The following is an 18,967-nucleotide window of genomic DNA, read 5'->3' as shown; positions in this document are numbered from 1 at the left end:
AATAATTTCATCATCAATTAAACAGTGTAGTCCGGGTACAAATATCTTAGTAAAATGATAATCAAAATTTACAACAATATTCATTACATTAGAACAGACATGTTCCAACTTGCATAATAGTTTGAGAATTATGATATTGTCAGTTTAAACAATATTGTCCAACTTCTTTAGCTCTCCTTTCCACCATCCTGTGGCACTTTATACATGAACATCTCTTCATTTAGCAACTACAATTCATTCCTTAAATTGGAAGTAAAATGGTTGCAAAGAGAACAGAGAAAGATGATGGGAAGATCACTGATAAACTTCTCTTGTACAGCTGTGCCAGCATTATTCTCATTCTTGTGCATTGTGGTCAGATGCACAAAATTTAGTTAATGCCTGCATTAGTCAGAAAATGATTTTTTAAAATATACCATTATATTTGCAAATGGTAATTAACCAAGATAGCTGCTAAACGAGGAGTTGCTATAGAAAGAAGTGTAATGTGCAGATTGTATATTTTTTAAAAAAAAATATCCTACAAATAATTCAATATGCATTAAAATTAACCTTTCAATATAAAGAAAATAGTGTAATTCTATAGTTATGAAAAGCTTTCCTCTTTAAGCTTCATAGATTGTAAAAGATCCTTAGTATGTGGGTGTTGTAAAGGTTCATATATTAAATGGACTAAAACGATTATAATAATCAGACATGATATTCTTCCGATTAAAATCGGAATTCCGATTTTTTTGGGAATCGCCCCCCCCTTCCCCCCCCTTCTTCTCCTCCTTCCCCTCCCCTCGGAGGCCCCGAGTCAGGAGTTGCTACCGCTGGCGCGGCTCTGCGTGGCTCCAGTCCCGCGTTGCCTCAGGAAGGGAAAGGCAAAAAGGAAGAGCCGTGGCAGCGCTTTGCAATGGCAGCAGCGGCTCCTGGTTTTGCCTTTCCCTTCCCGAGGCAACGCGGGACTGGAGCCGCAAGGAGCCGCGCCGGCGGTAGCAACTCCTGACAGCCCCAGCCGGATACCTGAGCGGAGCCCGGGCAGGCGGTGCGAGCGGAGGCCGCTGAGCGGCAGGAAAAGGGAGCTGGGCAGCGATTTCTTGGCGCGCGGTGGGGGGTCTCTTTTGGCCGGCCCGATTTTTTTTTCAGAGGGGAATATCATGCCTGAATAATCAGTAAGTAGGTACAGTAAAATACATCTAGCTTTAATGCTCCTGTTGTTGTTTTCTTTCACACACAAAAAAAAATCCAGGCCTCCATGAATTTGATGCCCTGCAGGACCCAGAAATCAAAGAATTCCGGATTAAGATGCGACAAATTAGTGAAGAGAAAATGCAGTCACTGATGGGATTATCTTTGATGAATTGGTTAAAGCGCACATATCCACCAGTATTAGAACTAGCAGTCCAGGACAACTTCCAGGATAAGCTTTATGGTGGCAATATTGTTGTGGCTATCCATTATGAGAACTGTCAGGTAGGGTTCTTAATCTAATTTGTAAACTTTTCTGTCCTTTAAATAATTTTCACTAAATGTGAAGGATTTGATGGGCATTCTATGTATTTCTGAAAGAGTGGTCCTTATTGTATTATTCTGCAGAGGCAGCTATTTTTTTAGAACCAAGAACAGTTTTAAGATGTAATCTGATATGGCATTGCAGTTGATTGAGAATAAACATGAAAATGTTATGAGTGAGTGTAACTGTACATTTTTGTATTTTATATATTGTAAGCTATCCAGAGTCTTTTCAAAGTTGGAGGGCCTCAATACCTAATACATTAAATTACATGAATATTAGGAGACCTTAATTTCATTCTCAAAAAATTGGTGGACTTCCGGTTTGAAGGGCTTCGGCGACAGACAGAAATCCGTGATTGTGTGCGGTTTCTGTCTGGGCTCACCGCTGGAGCGCTCCGAGCCAGCTGGTTTCGGGGCTAAGCCACCCCGTAGAGGTGGTGAAGAGGGGGGAGACCACCAGCAGGGTTGAGGAGAGCCGCATCTCTCCTCCTCAGCTGGCCATTCCTCCCTTTCCCGAAGGCGGTTGCAGCGGTGGTCAGAAATGGCCACCACAAAGGAGAACTCGACCGGAAAAGAATGTGCAGGAGGAAGATAAGAAGTGAAAGTTTTGGCTGACCGGATTAAATTGTAAAAGCAACAACTAAGGTACCCTGGAATTTAAACTTACAAAAAATAACATCGCTTCCAAAGAAGAGTCGGAAGCGGCGAAGGAAAGTGAAAAGGGAAAGGTTTGGCTTTTTTTTCCTTCTCTCTCCTTCCTTATACTGACAACTAAGAGACTTAAATAAGAAATCGGAAAAATCCGCTTTGACATCAATAGGCAATTAAGCTGAAAATAAAACAAAATGCCAAAGGGTTAATAAAGATTTCTGGACATTAAAATTATTCTTTTTCATAAGCAGGAAGGGAGAGAAAAAGAATAAGGGCAGGATCTGGAAGAGGGAGGAGACTGCCTGGAATTAAAAAGAATCTACAGTAAAACTTCAACAAGACTTCTAAATGATACATTTTAACTGAAACTTTGCAACTAAATAGTAACCCCAGGAAGAGAAAGTGAAAAAAAAGAGCAAAAATGAAACAGCTTGCGTGTATTTGGATTATTTGGTGATCTTTGGATTCTTGGTTATTATATTTGAATGACTAAAATCAATTGGGTGGTTGTTTAAAAATTTATACAATGGCACCACTTCTGGATGAATTGAAAATGGAACTTAAAAAGTACAAAGAAGATGCACAAGAAGGGAAGGGTTCTTTTGGCTTCATTTTTCAATTCTTAGAAATGGAGATTTGGAACTATGAGAAACAACAAGAAACGACTGCAAAACAAGAAGACTGGGACAAAGAAGAAGCCATCTTTAATGAACAAGCAATTTTATGTGGGGAAGAAAAAGGAAAGGGGGGAAAGAGAATGGAGAATTTAAGACTTAAAAAAACAACCAAAGAAAAGAAAAATAATTCAAAAAATAAGTATAATACTGGAAAGCAACAGAAAAGGGGAATACAGAAGAGAGAAATAGAGGTAGAGAGACAAGGGGGTAAAAAGGGGAGAGAGAAGAAGAGAGGGAAGAAGGAAAGGAAAAGAAGTTAAAAAGGACCGGAGCAAGATACAGAGAAACAGGACCTATTTAGAGATAATGGGTGAAAATCTAACTGAAAAAGGGATTCTGTAAAGGTACATAAGATTGTATTGTTATATTAGTAATAGAAATAACTTTAGAAAATTGGAAACAACATATGATTGTATTGTTATATTAGTAATAGAAATAACTTTAGAAAATTGGAAACAACATATGATTAAAATGAGGGATAAAATAGTTAGTGTAATTTAGTGAAATGTTTGTGAATAAAATAAGTGAAATAAAATAAATGAGAAAATTGAATTAGGAAGGAACGGGAACATTTTAATTAGTTAATGTTAATGGGGGGGAATTAACTATGGAAAGCTTATAATTGTTCCCATAGAAGTATGATATTTAATTGAAAAGTAATGTTAAAGATGTTAAGACTTTAATGAATAATAATAATGATAGAATTGAATTGGAATGGAATGTGTTGTTTTAATTACATACATTTATAATTTTTTCTTTTTTTAAGAATACAGTGTGTATTTTAAGAACGTACCAAGCAGAATCCGAATGGAATTATATGTATTATATTGAATGTTACAACTTTAGGGAAAAGATATAAAGGCATCATACTCCAATCAGTAACTACAGGAGAAATTTTGTTTAATGAGAAAAGATAATAGATAATTGAAACAGGACAGACAAAAAATATAAATACAATGATTTGAATTGAGATGAGATAATTAAAATAAAATTGAGAAAATTAAAAGAGGGGAGAAGCTATGCAGAAAATGTAAAATAGTAATAAGATATGGAATAGAATATAAAAATGAGCATGAACCTGAATTTGTGTCTGTATGAAGAAATGTAACCCGGGATTACGCTACTTTCAAAAAAGATGTTTTATTTGTATTTTTTTTCTCTGTGAAAACTCAAAATTTACAAAAAAAAAATTGATGTGCTTGTATCTGATTGTTGTTCTCCTGCTGAAGATTGTTTCTTTCAATTCCAGACTCACCCGTTTATATTAAGATAGCTGCAGTTGATTTCCTTTCCAGTTAAAATAGCAATTTCAAAATAAAGTAGTTACATAGGTACTAGCAAAAATTGTTTTGTTTCTATATACATAAGAGTAAAAACAGATACGTTATAGTGGTCTGAAAGTAAAATTGTATTGTTTTTTCTGAGTTCTTAAGTTTAATCAATATATTGTTTATGAACCTGCTTGAATCTTACACTCTTGTCCTTTTGTTTACAAACAAAAATCTGGGGTATAGAGAAACTAGTTTAGCTAAGGGCATATTAACTCTTTCTTGCCATGTGTTTCCTGGCTCAAAATTTCCATGTCAGCTGATATTTCCAGGAATTGTAGTTTAAGAGGAATTTATCAACAAATAGCCTTTTTAGAAAAGTTAATTTCAATTCCATCTCTCCTAGAAATCCTAGCAATCTTATTAATATTTATGTTAGATTTTGTTCATTAATGTGTCATACTTAAACTGTTTATTAAGCTTTATAGAGACAGGTGACTCCTATGAAATATCAACTATGCACAGAAAATATAGCTGATGACTTTATTTTTGAATATTTGCTATTTGAGTTTGAGTCCTGGGCTTTGGCAGAAACTTCAGAGAACATAACAGTTTTGAGACAAATACATTTTGAAACTAAGAAAATATTGAATTGATTTTGACTGACTTATTCATTATAGCTATGATACTCCATCATGAGGTTTGGCTGGTTATCAAAAAGCTGATACATAAATAAAGTCCCAGACAAAAAAATAATAATAATAAAACCAAATGAAATGAAAACTGAGCTATGATTTACATTTGTCAATAATTGCTTTTGATTTCTTACATTTTTTCTGGAGTGAAAGCTCCATATGTCTTTATATAAAAGCATTCTGTGAATGTGGAATAGACACTGCTAGGAGGATTCTTAAGAGGGAAAGCATTTTTCTTGCTTTATTTCACTTGTATAGTGTTGGTATATATCTGGCCAATTTTGAAGTGTCTGTAAGAATCAGCATTTGATCTCTGAAATACCTTTAAGAAACTTTTCACATAAGGTTTTAAAATACTAAAACAAAGTTTTTGTTTAATTTCAGTTTTTTCGCTGTGGAATCAATCTTTGTTTACTCTTATTCTTATTTGTCATGTAAGAACCTTATATTAATTATTGCATAGGATTTATAAATAATAATGCTATGATATGCATAGAAACTAGAATATAATATTTTACATATTGATGTTAAAATAGATTTAAAAAGAAACTGCCTTTTAAATTTCTGTTACAAGGTAGCTCTTTAAATTTTATTGGCTTTATTTTTAAATTTTTAGAGTCATTTGTTATAAAAATGTGATTCATATTCCTTGCTGCAATAGCACATCATCAGTATAAATATCTATATATCATTTCCTTTTAATTCCCTGAGTAGTTTTTATTAATGGATATAAATTAATTTAATATGTTTTAAAAGAAAACAACTTAGTGATGTTTATAACTGGGAAGATTCTAGAGGAGGTTATAAAAAGATTAATCTGAAAGCACTATGGAAATACAGGATACAATGCAGTAATTACCTGAAATTCTCATTTTTTTCCAGAACAACCTTTATTTCATAATCTTATTTGCTAATTTCATTAGTAGATTGTGGTAATTCAGTAGACATATTTTGAATTTAGCGGACTAGTTAATGATAGTGTTGTTGAAGATGCACTTAATTGGATATATACATGATTTCAATCTATATTCAAAGAGAATTCAACAACATTCTTCATCAAACTGGAATGAATACCAAATGAAGTGCCATAAGATTCACTTCTGGGCATTCTACTGTTCAATATTTCCCCTAGTGATTTGGAAGAACAAAGGGAGAAGAGCTTATAATATGATACAGCAATGAATGAAATACTTAATACCTTAGAAGATAAAAATAAAATTCAGATTAGTCTTGGGTTGTTTGAGAAATGGGCTGAAAATAATAAAATTTAACATGGGCAAATTCAGAGTTCTTCACTTAGGAAAGAAAAATCAAATACACAGGTTCAAGAGGGCAAAGAACTGACTTAGTAAAAAGATATTGAAGTGATAGGTTCATAATGTAGTCACCAGTGTAAAACAGCTGCTACAAATGGAAACTTAGTTTCTTGTTTAATGATGAAAAGACCAAATCAAAATTTAAACATAGAACATACTGAAATATTCAGTGAAATAATCATATAATCATATGCAGTTGACTCCAATCTGCTCTAGATGGGAAGTCGGATGGCTTTAGCTATCAGTTTGGCAGTTTTTCTTATTGCTATGTGTTTGTATCTTGGAGGACATAAGATCATCTTTTAATGGGGTACTAAGGGGCTGTCCTGTCAATGGTTTTAACATCCTTGCTTTAGCTAAAGCGCATAGTTGGCAGTCAAAGAGGATATGACTGATGTACTTGATTTGTAGTGCACCACATATACATATCTTCTCTGAATAAGAAACTTGATGAAATCGTCCCATTCTACCATGGAAACCAGGAACTCAACATTTTTCTCTGATTAAAGCTGCTTTTTGGCACTTTGTCAGGCACATAGTTAGATATTTTTCTAATTGAAAATTATTTCTGTTCTGGGTCAGTCATTTTAAGAATTTGATGTCAGCAACTTGAGCTCTAAAATTCAGGACCTTCTGTTTGAACTTGTTTTTGCTTGGTAGCTAGCTAGGATTAAATACGAAAATAAAAATCCATGGAGTGAGCTGGCCTTGATAAAGTGATGTAGCCATGTGACAGGGACATTCTAGATTGTTCTACAAGACACCTTTTTGGTAGTCTGCCCTGGACCATTGAAAATATCTTCTACCAGTAGTTAAAAGCTCAAATTGGTAAAACTGTAGAAGGAGTGGGTGTTTTATTTCAGGATTTACTGCAGAAGCTGGAATGTTTTTGTCTGTTTATACAATGGAGGTTAATAAGTGGATGTGAGTTTGTTCAAGTAATGATGACTGTGATAGGCCCATGGTTCTGGGCCATAAGTCAGTACAGGTGTTACTTTAATTCCGCCATGTTCTTAGTGATTAAACCCTACTTTTATTGTTATATTCAGTTTTGGACACCATACCAAGAGTCCAACAAACTGAAATAGATTCAGAGAAGGACACAAGAGAATGAACACAAATTAATATCCTGTTTTCAATAATTTTAGTAAGAATTATACATGAAAAGAAATTAAACTTCTGAACTTTACCAGCTTACCATGAGAAGAGAAGATTTAGAGGACAGATAAGTGATAAGATAGCATTCATCAAAAATTTGAAGGGGTGTCAAAGAAAAGGTCAAATCCTTTTTTGAATACATTCTTGTAGACCAGGGGTGGGCAAACTTTTTGGCTCGGGGGCCGCATTGACTTTTAAAATTTGACAGACGGGCCGGGTCAGCACAAGATTTTTGGAAATCGCCCCCTTCCCCCTTCTCCTCCTTCCCCTCCCCTCGGAGGCCCCTGAGTCAGGAGTTGCTACCACCGGCGCGGCTCTGCGCGGCTCCAGTCCCGCGTTGCCTCGGGAAGGGAAAGGCAAAAGGAAGATGCTTTGCAATGGGAGCAGCGGCACCGGAGGCTCAGGCTCAACGACTCCTGGTTTTGCCTTTTCCTTCCCAAGGCAACGCGACTGGAGCCGCACGGAGCTGCGCCGGCGGTAGCAACTCCTGACAGCCCCAGCCGGACACCTGAGCGGAGCCCGGGCGAAACTGCCTGTTGCTGCTGCCGGAGCACCGCCGGTCACCTCCTCCAAGCAGCCTGCCTGCCCACCGGGCTTGCCCTCTGCCGCACGGCTCGGGCCAGGCGCGAGCGCCCACGAGTTAAAAGGAAGCCGAAAGTTGCTGGGAAGTTGCTTGGGTGCTGGGAGCGATTTTTTTCAGGGGCGGGCCGGATTGGACAGACCAATGGCAGCAATTTTTTTCAGGGCGGGCCGCATTGGACAGACCAACGGGCCGGATGTGGCCCGCGGGCCGTAGTTTGCCCACCCCTGTTGTAGACACTACTCAACCCATCTTTCTGCAATGCTTTTAATTTAAATTCCTGAATTGAGCAGGATGTGAGTATAAGTAATATTCTCTATCTCTATGGTTTGTTACTAATTCTATAAAACAAAGGCACAATAAGTTTTCTATATGGTATGAGTTTTCTATGTGGTATGGGAGCCTTTATGAGTTAAAAACATTCCTACAATACCTCTAGTTATCAGTGATTTAACTTGCCAGATGAATTATGTCAAAAATAATTTTGTTGAAAAATATTTATAAATCTAAGTAATTCTTTTATCAATTATATTCTGTCTTTCTCACTTAACACAAAAGATACCTTAAAACAATTATAATTTCATAGACAAATTCTTTTTAATGCTTGATAATAATAAATTCTGTTTCTTCTTAATAGGATGTATTTAGTTTTCAAGTGTCTCCTAATATTAACCCTATTAAGTTGAATGAATTGGCAATTCGGAAATGGTTGACTATCCATGGAAAAGAAGATGAAGAAGTTGATCCTTATGGTTATGTGTTACAAGTTAATGGAAAACTGGAATATGTTTTTGGGGATCATCCATTAATTCAATTCCAGGTAGCATTCTCAAAATAATATACCAATTTGGAACTTGGAAAAACAAATCATATATGAAATATTGATTTAAACTGTGAATAATATTCTTGAATTTTTCTTTTTAATATTAACTTATTTGGCAATACTAGTACACATGGACTTACAGAGAGAAAGAATTTCATACAAAGGATTATGAGAACTTTGTTGTCATATTAATAAGAAATATATAATATAATCAACATTTTAAAAACTTAAATCTGTAGAATTGAGAGCAAATTATTTAGTTACAACTTTTTTGCTTAATTGGTAATTAATAAAAATATAATAAATCTTTATTATACATTATTATGTACTTTATTTTCTGAAGTTCTTTGACCTTAACTATATTTTAATAGATGGGAGTACATACTGTATTTGGACTGTATACTTGTATACTCACTTCCAAAAGTGAGCATAATAAAAAAGTATACAGAACTGGAATGGGCTAATAATATTAGTATTAATAATTTATAAAATTTATATGCCATTAATATGGTTTAATAACAATGATTATCATCATTCTGGATGCCATAACAAAAAATCTTAAATGGCACCTAATCAGCTAATGACACAGTTTCCATCTGTCAATTGAAAAAGGCCACACTGCTTGGATCCACATATATAGTATGCCTATACATTATGACTTCCTTGGGAAGAACTTGATATATATTGTATAAAGACCAACACCAGCTAAAGAACTGGCAAGTGTGACTTTGTATTATCATGAACAGATAATAATTTATTAACCTTGCATAAATATAATAACAAAAATATTAGATTTATATGCTTCCTGGCTCCCAGGAACTCCAGGCAGCTAAATGTGATTTTAATTAACTTAATAAATTACATAAAAATAAATCACATATAAATTAACATTTTTTTAAGATTAAGTTATTAAGTGCAGTTAATTAAATTATCTATATTTAATAATTCCCTGCTTCCATTACATCTTTTACAGGAGCTGCAGGGCTCACATTCTGTCCTCTGGAAGGAGCACAAACTGCTCTTGGGACTCTGTACAATCACATTATTATTTGAAATGCTCCATGTAATTTTGAACTACCAAGTAATCGTATAATTTTCTTTTTCAGTATATCCATTGTTGTGTAATAAACAGAGCTCTTCCTCACCTGACACTTATTGAATGCAGCACAATTAAAACAATGTATGAACAGGAAATGATCGCTATAGAAGTAGCAATAAATCGAAAATCAAACAATCTTCCTCTTCCTCTACCACCCAAAAAAAAACGTGTGAGTTTTCATGTATATATGTGGATGTTACTATCTGGGGGAGAGCTATTGTTGCTTTAGACCTGAGGAGAAATAATTTATTCAGAAATCGCTGACTGCTTTCCAGAGATTTTCAAACTATAATACTGCAGTGCCTTAAAATGATAAAATGTGTTTGTGTCCTTCATGTATAAAACTAAATCATAAATAATAAGTGACCACAAAACTACTTCAGCTGTCATAGTTTTGAGATGGCTACACCCTTGGTTTGTCCAAGGCTCAGAAGTCATTCAGGATTTTTCTCTCTCCTTGCACAAGCCCACTGTAGGCTTGTTCAGGTAAGACAAGAGGGAGTTGACAGTGATTCCAGTTTGCCTGAACAGGCCTTATCATCTTTTTAAGAAAAATTGAAATATCCCCAACCCACAATGTGAGAACTTTTGCAGTAAACAGAATTTATGACTTCAGTTTAATGTTTCTGTTCTAATCTGCTGAAATGTTATTTACAAAAGAGAAATGATTCCGAAAAGAATCCTAGCAGGTAGTTCTGTATTTTCTCCTGTCATTGAATTGGAGGGATGAATTACTGTATTAATGCCAGACTTCTTTCTGGGCTCCCTGGGATAAATGATCTCTGTTTTGGGCTTATTGCCTGTAGATTTTCTTGCAGTCACTCAGGACTTCCAAAGAGAATCATCCTTTTCTTATATCTGGAAACTTTATCCAGTATTCAACAGGCACTTCCATTCTATCCAAAACCACTCCTACCAGATGCTCTGCAAATTAGAATTTTACTGCTGGCATACTGGTTTGAAATGTGTACGTACAGTGTATATGCATTGCTTAAAGAGAATGAAAATCACACCGTGCTGTTTTCTTTCTGCTACAGTTGACTCAAAGTGTCTGGGAGATTGTCCAGCCTTTCAAAATTTTGCTAGTAAATGGTAGTAAATTGAATACAGAAGAAACTGCCAAAGTAAGTAACTATTTTCCACTACAAGAAATACTTTATCTGTTCATCCCAGTACATTTTGTATATAATGATCATACTTGAGTTATTATTTAATTTATGAACATATCTATCAGATATACCATAAGTTTATATCATTTATCATGTAATTTGATATTTAATGTTCCATTTACTCAGTTTACAAACTATGAACAATTCAAATTGAGTTATACATAAACATTCTTTTCTGTGGTAAGTATGAAAGGAAATGAACCATCATTTCCTATGAATCTAAAAAAATTCTCATTTTAAAATACATTGTTTTAGTGTTGAATACCATTAACGTGTTCAGTAGCTTAGAGATGAATTGCTTTGAACAATTTAAATAGAGTTATGCCCAAGTACAAGATACAAATGCTTCCTTATATTTAAATCAAATCAAATCAAACATTTATTGTCAATGCACAACATGTGTACAATGAAATTGAAAACTACCACAGAGCCATAGAGGATGTATTTTATTGCATGCTTATTGATTTCTGCTCAATTTGTTTGAGTAGTTTTACAAAGCAGTTACTTTTTAATTCATTATTGTGCTCCTTATTCACTCGGTGGCTTTCAATAGTGTTCACCATGGTATCTTTGTGAGATAGCTCTGAGGGCAAGGATTGGGGACACCATTCCAGGTAGTTCTTTTCCTTTCTCCAGGGCTGGTTCCAATAGGTCCTGGTTGCGGAAAGGGATATTCTCTAAGCCCCTCTTGTGTGGAATGCTTTAGGGTTGTACTCTTTTCCCACTCCTTTTCGACATCTACATGAAAGCAGTAGGTGATGAAAACCCAGTTATATCTTTCGACCCCAAGTCAGCAAAGTGAGACTATTGAAGTTCTGTCTCAGTGTCTCTAGGCTTTCTAGGTTTGGTTAGGGAGGGATCATCTCCAGCTCATCCCATCAAGACCGAGTGTTTGTGACTTTGTGGGTCACTAAGAAGTAGGGATATTTCATTTCTGACCTTGAATGGTGTTGCCTTACCCAATTCAAGAGTGGTGTGCATTCTGGACTCACAGCTAGAGGTGCTAGACTCACAGCTCCTGCTTTATGAGTACAAATGTCAGAGAGAGCTCAAGGATGTCTAAGAAGGATGTATTGGTTTCATCACAATCCCAACAATGGTCCTCAACAAACGCAATCATGTCACCTCAGTTCTATAATCAGGTCCAAATCCTGAATGGAAAGGATCCAGATAACCTGTTTCTTCCGGCTCCCTCATGAGCTGTAAGCCAACCATTTACTCAACAACCTTCCCTAAAAAGTCTTTATCATATCTCATGCAGAGAAGCATTCACCACTGCCTTTATCCAACCATCTGATACTTCCCAGAATAGTTTAATCAACTAGGAGATATGGGGATCTAAACCACATATAGATTAATTCACAGTACTGAAGACTCTGTCCATTTCATCAGGACCAACAGGTGCAAATTTTCTCAGATAACCAGACTAGATTATGTCTCAGCTAACTCTAACAGACACTGGTTGGATCTCCATTTTCATTCATTTGTCAATATTTAATACAGTATGTTTATTCTTCCTGTTCAAGTCTTGTACAGTTATGCCCATAACTTACAAATATTTGTCACCACTAAGAGAGTATATACAGGTAGTCCTTGATTTACCACTATTTGTTTAGTGGCCGTTCAAAGTTACAATGGAACTGAAAAAAGTGACTTATAACTGGTTTTCACACATACATCCCTGTGGGCACCTGATCAAAATTCAGATGTTTATGACAGTGGCAGTGTCCTGGGATCACATAATCACCTTTTGTGACCTTCTGACAAGAAATATCAATGGATAAACCAGATTTACCTAACTACCATGTTACTAGCTAATAACTGTGGTAAGAAAAAAATGGGACAAAAATAAAATGGGACAAAAGTAACTTAACTATCTTGCTTAGAATCGAAATTTGGGGTAAATTGTGATTGAGGGTTATCTATATGTCTGATTAAATTCTATTTCATTAGAATTTTACTATAACTATTCTGCTTATGTTAAAATTTGTTTTAATTAAAAATACTACACATCACTGTTTGTTTATATATTGATAAAGAAAAAAATTACAGTCTTAGAAATACCTCAATTGTATCAGAACTTTCTAAGTGTAATTCCATTACAATACAGTGTGTGTGCGTGTATCAGCGAGACATGAGAAGCTTTTGTAATTGTGTGTGTGTGTGTATTCAATATTCATTCATATTCCACCTTTATCCTGTTTATAAAAAACTCAAACAGGCAAACATACCTAACACTCCTTCCTCCTATTTTAGTATAATCTATATCACTTCATTTCCTGGTTGTGATAATGCCGACAAACGGAAAGTTTATTTTAAATCATTCTTGTTCTAAAAATGTCAATTAACAATTACATAAAATAAATTTGTGTCACAGCAGAATTGTTTAAGCTTTGTTTCATACAGCGTACAATAATATCATTAAGATCAATTGCATGAAAGCCACTTTTTCTATGTTTTTTTCAAGTATGTGCATTTTAATAATCCTTGGTATTATTTGTTTAGTTGATACAATATTTCAAAATAATTCTGTCATGTGTCTTGTAGGTTCATATCAGGTCTGGCCTCTTCCATGGCAATGAACTCCTTTGTAAACCTATTGTAAGCTCAGAAATAGCAGGGAGAAATGACCATGTTTGGAATGAGCCCTTGGAATTTGACATCAATGTCTGTGACTTGCCGAGAATGGCTAGATTGTGCTTTGTGGTTTATGCTGTTATGGATAAAATGAAAAATAAAAAATCAGCCAAGGCACTGAATCCATCCAAATACCAGACCATGAGGAAAGCTGGGAAAGTGGTAATGAATGTGTTTAATTCCTCTTTTACATTCCTGTTCGCAGCAGGGTATGCTACGTCATATGTACCTTTGTGGCTGTAGACATTTCAGATTTCTATTTCTCTATATCCAAAGATATTTAAATTCCCGAAAAGCTGTTTCAAATCAGCCATTGTTTCTTTCAACCTAGTCTATTTTGCAGGGTGGTCGCTGTGATGATAAAATGAAGGGAGAATCTTCCCATGTGCAGTAATGGAAACCATCAAAGGCAAAATATGCAGGTTGTCCCTGACCTATGACCATTTATTTGGTCAGCAGTGGTTCCAAGTTAGAATGATTCTGAACAAATTATAGTTACAACTGGTAGATGGAATCCCAGCACACAACCAGTTGTCAAGCATCCTAATCCCAATCATGTGATTGCAACCTTTTCTGACATTCTGCAGATTGTCGGTGCAGAAGCCATCAGGGAAGGTTGCAAGTTGCGAGGAAAAGTTTCCCCCACTCGTGCACCCTTCCCCACCTTGTAGCAGCCACTTACCTGTACCTGCCTGAGGAACTGGGACATGGAACTTCCTGCCAGCTTCCTCATTGGCTTTTGTTGTGGATAGTCATCAGGAAATTCTCTTGCATAACTGCCATGGTGCTCAGTTAACAGTGCCAAAAAGGGCTGCAGGAATTGCTGCCACTAAGTGACGCGGTCACATTTCATGACCATGTTGCTTAATGATGGAAATTCTGGTTCCAGTTGCCATTGTAATGCGAGAACTACCTTATAACTGAAATACAAATATGATGTTTGAGGTTTCAGGTTGTTTCAAAACTTCACATTTTATTTACATTTCACTAGAGCTTCCCTAATATTTTCTGTAATAAACATTAATCTTAACTTTTTTATATGTGTTTTACCCACTAAAATATTTTTAGAATCTACAAAGACAAAAGCATTTCATCCTACAAAGATCTATTATGGGACTAATTAAATTTAAAACAAATGTGCTATCTCTGTTAAACTGGTCTAACGTGTTAATGAAGTATAAAATTTAACTATAATCAACTTGAATATATTTATTAATTAGTTGAATCATTCATCTTTAGATTCATATTTTTGTTAATGTTTATGTGTTTATACTTGCATCTTTTCTGTCAGGGTGTTCACTGTTTATATTCATTAGCTTTTTACCCTCATAACCATTTGCAGTCCTTCAACATTGAGAGAATAGGGCTGCTCAATCAGTGGGAAAATAAGTTTGCTGTAGTTTGTGCCTGGGTGTCCTTTCCCATAGTCCAAGCTGTATTGTTCCTGAATGTCTTTCAAGATCCCTCCCACATCAGCAACTTAATTAGTAGCAATTTTTTCCTATTGATTGTACCTTTGGATTTGTATATCTCAGGGTCAGTGTATTGCCTTGGTTTTAATTTTCAAATTATTTGGTTTGTCTTTGCAGCATTATCCTGTGGCATGGGTCAATACTATGGTATTTGATTTTAAAGGACAGTTGAAGACTGGAGACCTTCTCTTGCACAGCTGGTCATCATTTCCTGGTGAGACTGAAGTTGCTATATGGGCTCCTGCAGAGCCTCTGTTGATATCAGAGTGACTGATATGGCTGGGACTGTCTACAACAGCTACTCTGGAATGAAAAGCTTGCAGTGTGGATTAGGATTAGTGCAGTGTTAGAGAACAGGATGAAGATCTGTAATGTATAGTTATAAAATACTGACAGGAATGATAATCAATCCCAAATAGAGACCTCTTTTCCCTAAGATGAAATCTTTCCCTTGGCTATCAATGGTAGAAACTTTCTTTTAAGAGATGGATATCTTATGGTGGCTAGGTTAATACTTAACCTTTGCAAAGGAAGCTGCTGTGTCGTTTTCAAGAAACGATGTATCAGACTTAAAAGTTGTTGTACATATGTGCTACAATTATTTTACTGCATGCTCTGAACCACATTTTGGAAATTAAATCTAAAGCACTGCTCTGCCCAAGTAGATTTCTTAAAGGTTCCTTCTTCATTAAAATAGATTAGAACTTGTTTCTCAGTCATTGTATTTTGTTTAAGAGTAAGATGAAGAATGGAAAGTATGTGTATGGAATAAATACACTACCCATGTTTATTTTAATACAGGTATACAAAATATTTTAAGACAGATAATATTCCAATTTTGAAACATCCCATTTTGATTGTAACACAAATGACTCAGCCTCAAAAAAAAAAAAAAAAAAAGAACCACCCTGTGAAATAGAGGAGTAACTATTTCAACTCTGGACCATTTCCAGTAATGTCATAGAGAACATTTTGACATTGGAACATTTCCAGTAAAGTCAGGATGTTTCAGCCTTGAACTGTTCTATTAACCTGTATTCAGAATATTTACATTTCCATCTAACTTCCAATTAGTTTAGAACTTTCATTAGTTTATGTGGAAATACTTTGATCTCTATTTCTTTGAAGGTTGTTCAATGATCTGTTGGCCCTCATAGAACCAATTCAGTTAAAGTAATCTACCTCTGTTTATAAAGTATATTTAGCATTGGAAGCATAGTCAAACAGCCTTTAAACAACATGTATAGTTAAACAAAATGTGTTATTCTGGTTACCTAGATGAACTTGAAGAAATGTTGAATCCAATGGGAACGGTACAGACTAACCCCTACAGTGAAAATGCAACAACTTTGCAAATCAGATTTCAAGAATATTCAAAATGCCCTATTTATTACCCTCCTTTTGATAAGGTAAGGAGTCATGATAATTTTTGCACGTGCTTTCACTTCCACACCAGTGCCCAAAAATATACAAGCCCAACATACCTCTTTGTCCAATTGTATTGTTACCAGGGAACATACAACATAGCTAAAGATCTCATAAAAAAGCTTGGACATCTCACAGAGGGGAGCAAATATTCTATCAACTCCCCACTACAGTGACTCTAGAAAATCAAAGACCTAATATAGAAGGTAAGATGATGGTTTCATTCGATGTCACAACATTCCTTACATCCATAAATTCAGAACCAGGGGAAAAATGCATGGCAGCAGTACTATACAATATACCCAAAATAACCAAGTACACTTAAGATTGACATACCCAGAACCATAGACCTCATCAATCTTTGGCTCACTACCTGCTTTCAGTATAATTGAAATTATATAACAAATCACAGGAACACTCATGAGACCACCACTTTAAGGACTCATAGCAAAGACTGCATGCAGCATCTAGAAACCATAGCACTCCCAAGCATACAACTAAAACTATGGATCTGGTATGTGGACAACAGCTTTGTCATAATAAAAAAGGAAAAACTAAAGAAGAAATGAAACAATCAGCATATTCAAAGAAATAAAATTCATATGGAAAAAAGATAACAACAATGCACTGCCCATCTTGAGTGACCTCATCAGCAGAAGAAATGGTCGCAAATTAGAAAAACAACTTTAAGGAAGAAAACACCCACACTAATTTAGTGATCCACTACCAAAGTAACAACCCAATCTCCCATAAGGGGAGCTAACCTTATTCAGATGGGCACAAAAGCACTGTGGCAACCCAGAACACCGGAAAAAGAAAACATATCATCTAAACCATATCTTCTAACAAAAAGGATACCTACGCAACTTTATCAAAAGTTCCTGACTATTCAACCCACTTCAGCACAACCACCACAGGCTGTGAGAAGGATAATACTACCATACATTAAAAATATCTAAGAAATAATCAATCTATAGGCTATTGCAACCACACAGTATCGCCAGCACACAAACTAACTAAATCCCTCTACAACATCTGCAGTAAAAACAAAAGAGCCAGTAGCCTAAGGGGGCCGGGTGGGAAGATATGTGTTATCTGCAACATACATAATAAAATCTGTAACAACTACTATGCGGGAATGACAGAGTACACCCTTGCAGTTAGAAGACACAGTGAAAAATCCTTAATTTCACAACACACCAACTTAATCATAATTTCATCCTAGAGACCAAACTAAATCCAAAACCACTGGGGAATTCCTGAAAGCTTGCCACTCAAACCAGCCATTTACAAGCCCATAGACAACATTTATACACCATTCAAAAGACTATAACATAACCTCACCAGCAATCAATAGCCAAATAAACAGAAATTAACAGAAGGACTAACACCAGACAATCAAACAGTAAACAGCAGCCTATTCAAGGAAATACCAAGAAGAAAACAATACCTCCATCAACTTTGAAATGGCAAGCCACTGTATTTAAACAGCAAACTCCACAGTTTTCTAGCACTGAAGATTTTACCTAACCAAGTAACAAAATATCTGCAAGAAAACAACCAGCCTTAGAGACCACATCGACTCAATAGTAACTTCAGTTTTAAATCTATGAGATTGTTTTCAAAACATAGGTTGGATAGAAGTTCTTTCTGTATATATAGGTGAACAAAGTTTCTAAGAAATCTTTACCTCTTAATCCTGCAGATATGCTACTGTGCAGCTGCAGAATCCATATGTATGTTTCAAAATGTGAGGAGGTTCATTTAAATCTGCTGTTAACATCTAAAATGTGGTGTAGATCATTTGAATCTATAGTATCTTTGAATAGAAAATCAATTGTGAGTGTGTGTGTGTCTGTATGTGTGGGCAGTAAAATTTAAATGTAAACTTAAATTTCTTAACATGAGTTAAATTTTCTGCAGATACTTGAAAAAGCAGCTGAGATTGCAAGGAACAGTGATTGCTCTGGCATGGCAGTAAGTATCAAAGATGAAATAATTGTCATTCCCCATTTAAAATAGAATGTATTTATTTTATGTATTTGCTAAATGCTAATGTTCAGAAATAATTAGTTAAATCATGATATTCTTTCAAAATTATGTTTCTAGTAAAATGCATAGAAATCCTGCTTGTTAGCAGCTCACTACATATTGTGGTGTATCAGAAATTGTGAACATATCTGAAAATGAGAGTAAATTAATTCAAATAATTATGAATTGTTTTATTGTGATTTTCTGTATATTTAATATTTAGAATTATTAAAGCTTTTAATAGTGTAAGATAACCAACATTTATTATCTCAGTATTATGTTTTGACTTAAATATTTATTCTATACTTAACTGTTCTGAAAAAGCATTATGTTTTGATTGTTACAGGTTTTTGGATTGATAAAATTTATTAGTAGACAATAGTCTTTAGATGTTTTATATGAAATAGTCAGAAAAGAAATGTTTTTAAATCAAACTTGAACATAGTACTGTACTCTAATTTCATGA

The 18,967-nt window shown here is 35.1% G+C and overlaps 1 protein-coding gene across 3 annotated transcripts in view; it reads left to right on the top strand.

The window, feature by feature from the left end:
• Positions 1–18,967, top strand: part of PIK3CB (phosphatidylinositol-4,5-bisphosphate 3-kinase catalytic subunit beta) — an 83,778-nt gene that overhangs the window by 35,503 nt on the left and 29,308 nt on the right. For all 3 annotated transcript variants that reach the window (XM_087964990.1, XM_087964989.1, XM_087964991.1), the window contains 8 exons: positions 1,235–1,458; positions 8,483–8,665; positions 9,775–9,936; positions 10,805–10,891; positions 13,484–13,735; positions 15,163–15,259; positions 16,324–16,454; positions 18,394–18,447. In XM_087964990.1, the coding sequence (XP_087821116.1) occupies positions 1,235–1,458; positions 8,483–8,665; positions 9,775–9,936; positions 10,805–10,891; positions 13,484–13,735; positions 15,163–15,259; positions 16,324–16,454; positions 18,394–18,447 (1,190 nt within the window). The remainder of the gene's footprint in view (positions 1–1,234; positions 1,459–8,482; positions 8,666–9,774; positions 9,937–10,804; positions 10,892–13,483; positions 13,736–15,162; positions 15,260–16,323; positions 16,455–18,393; positions 18,448–18,967) is intronic.

The sequence above is a fragment of the Notechis scutatus genome, chromosome 4 (genome assembly GCF_049901735.1).
Source record: "Notechis scutatus isolate UNSWTSFEM ecotype Mainland chromosome 4, rNotScu1.2, whole genome shotgun sequence".
In the NCBI taxonomy this organism is placed as follows: Eukaryota; Metazoa; Chordata; class Lepidosauria; order Squamata; family Elapidae; genus Notechis; species Notechis scutatus.
This window is presented reverse-complemented; position numbering and strand designations above follow the sequence as displayed.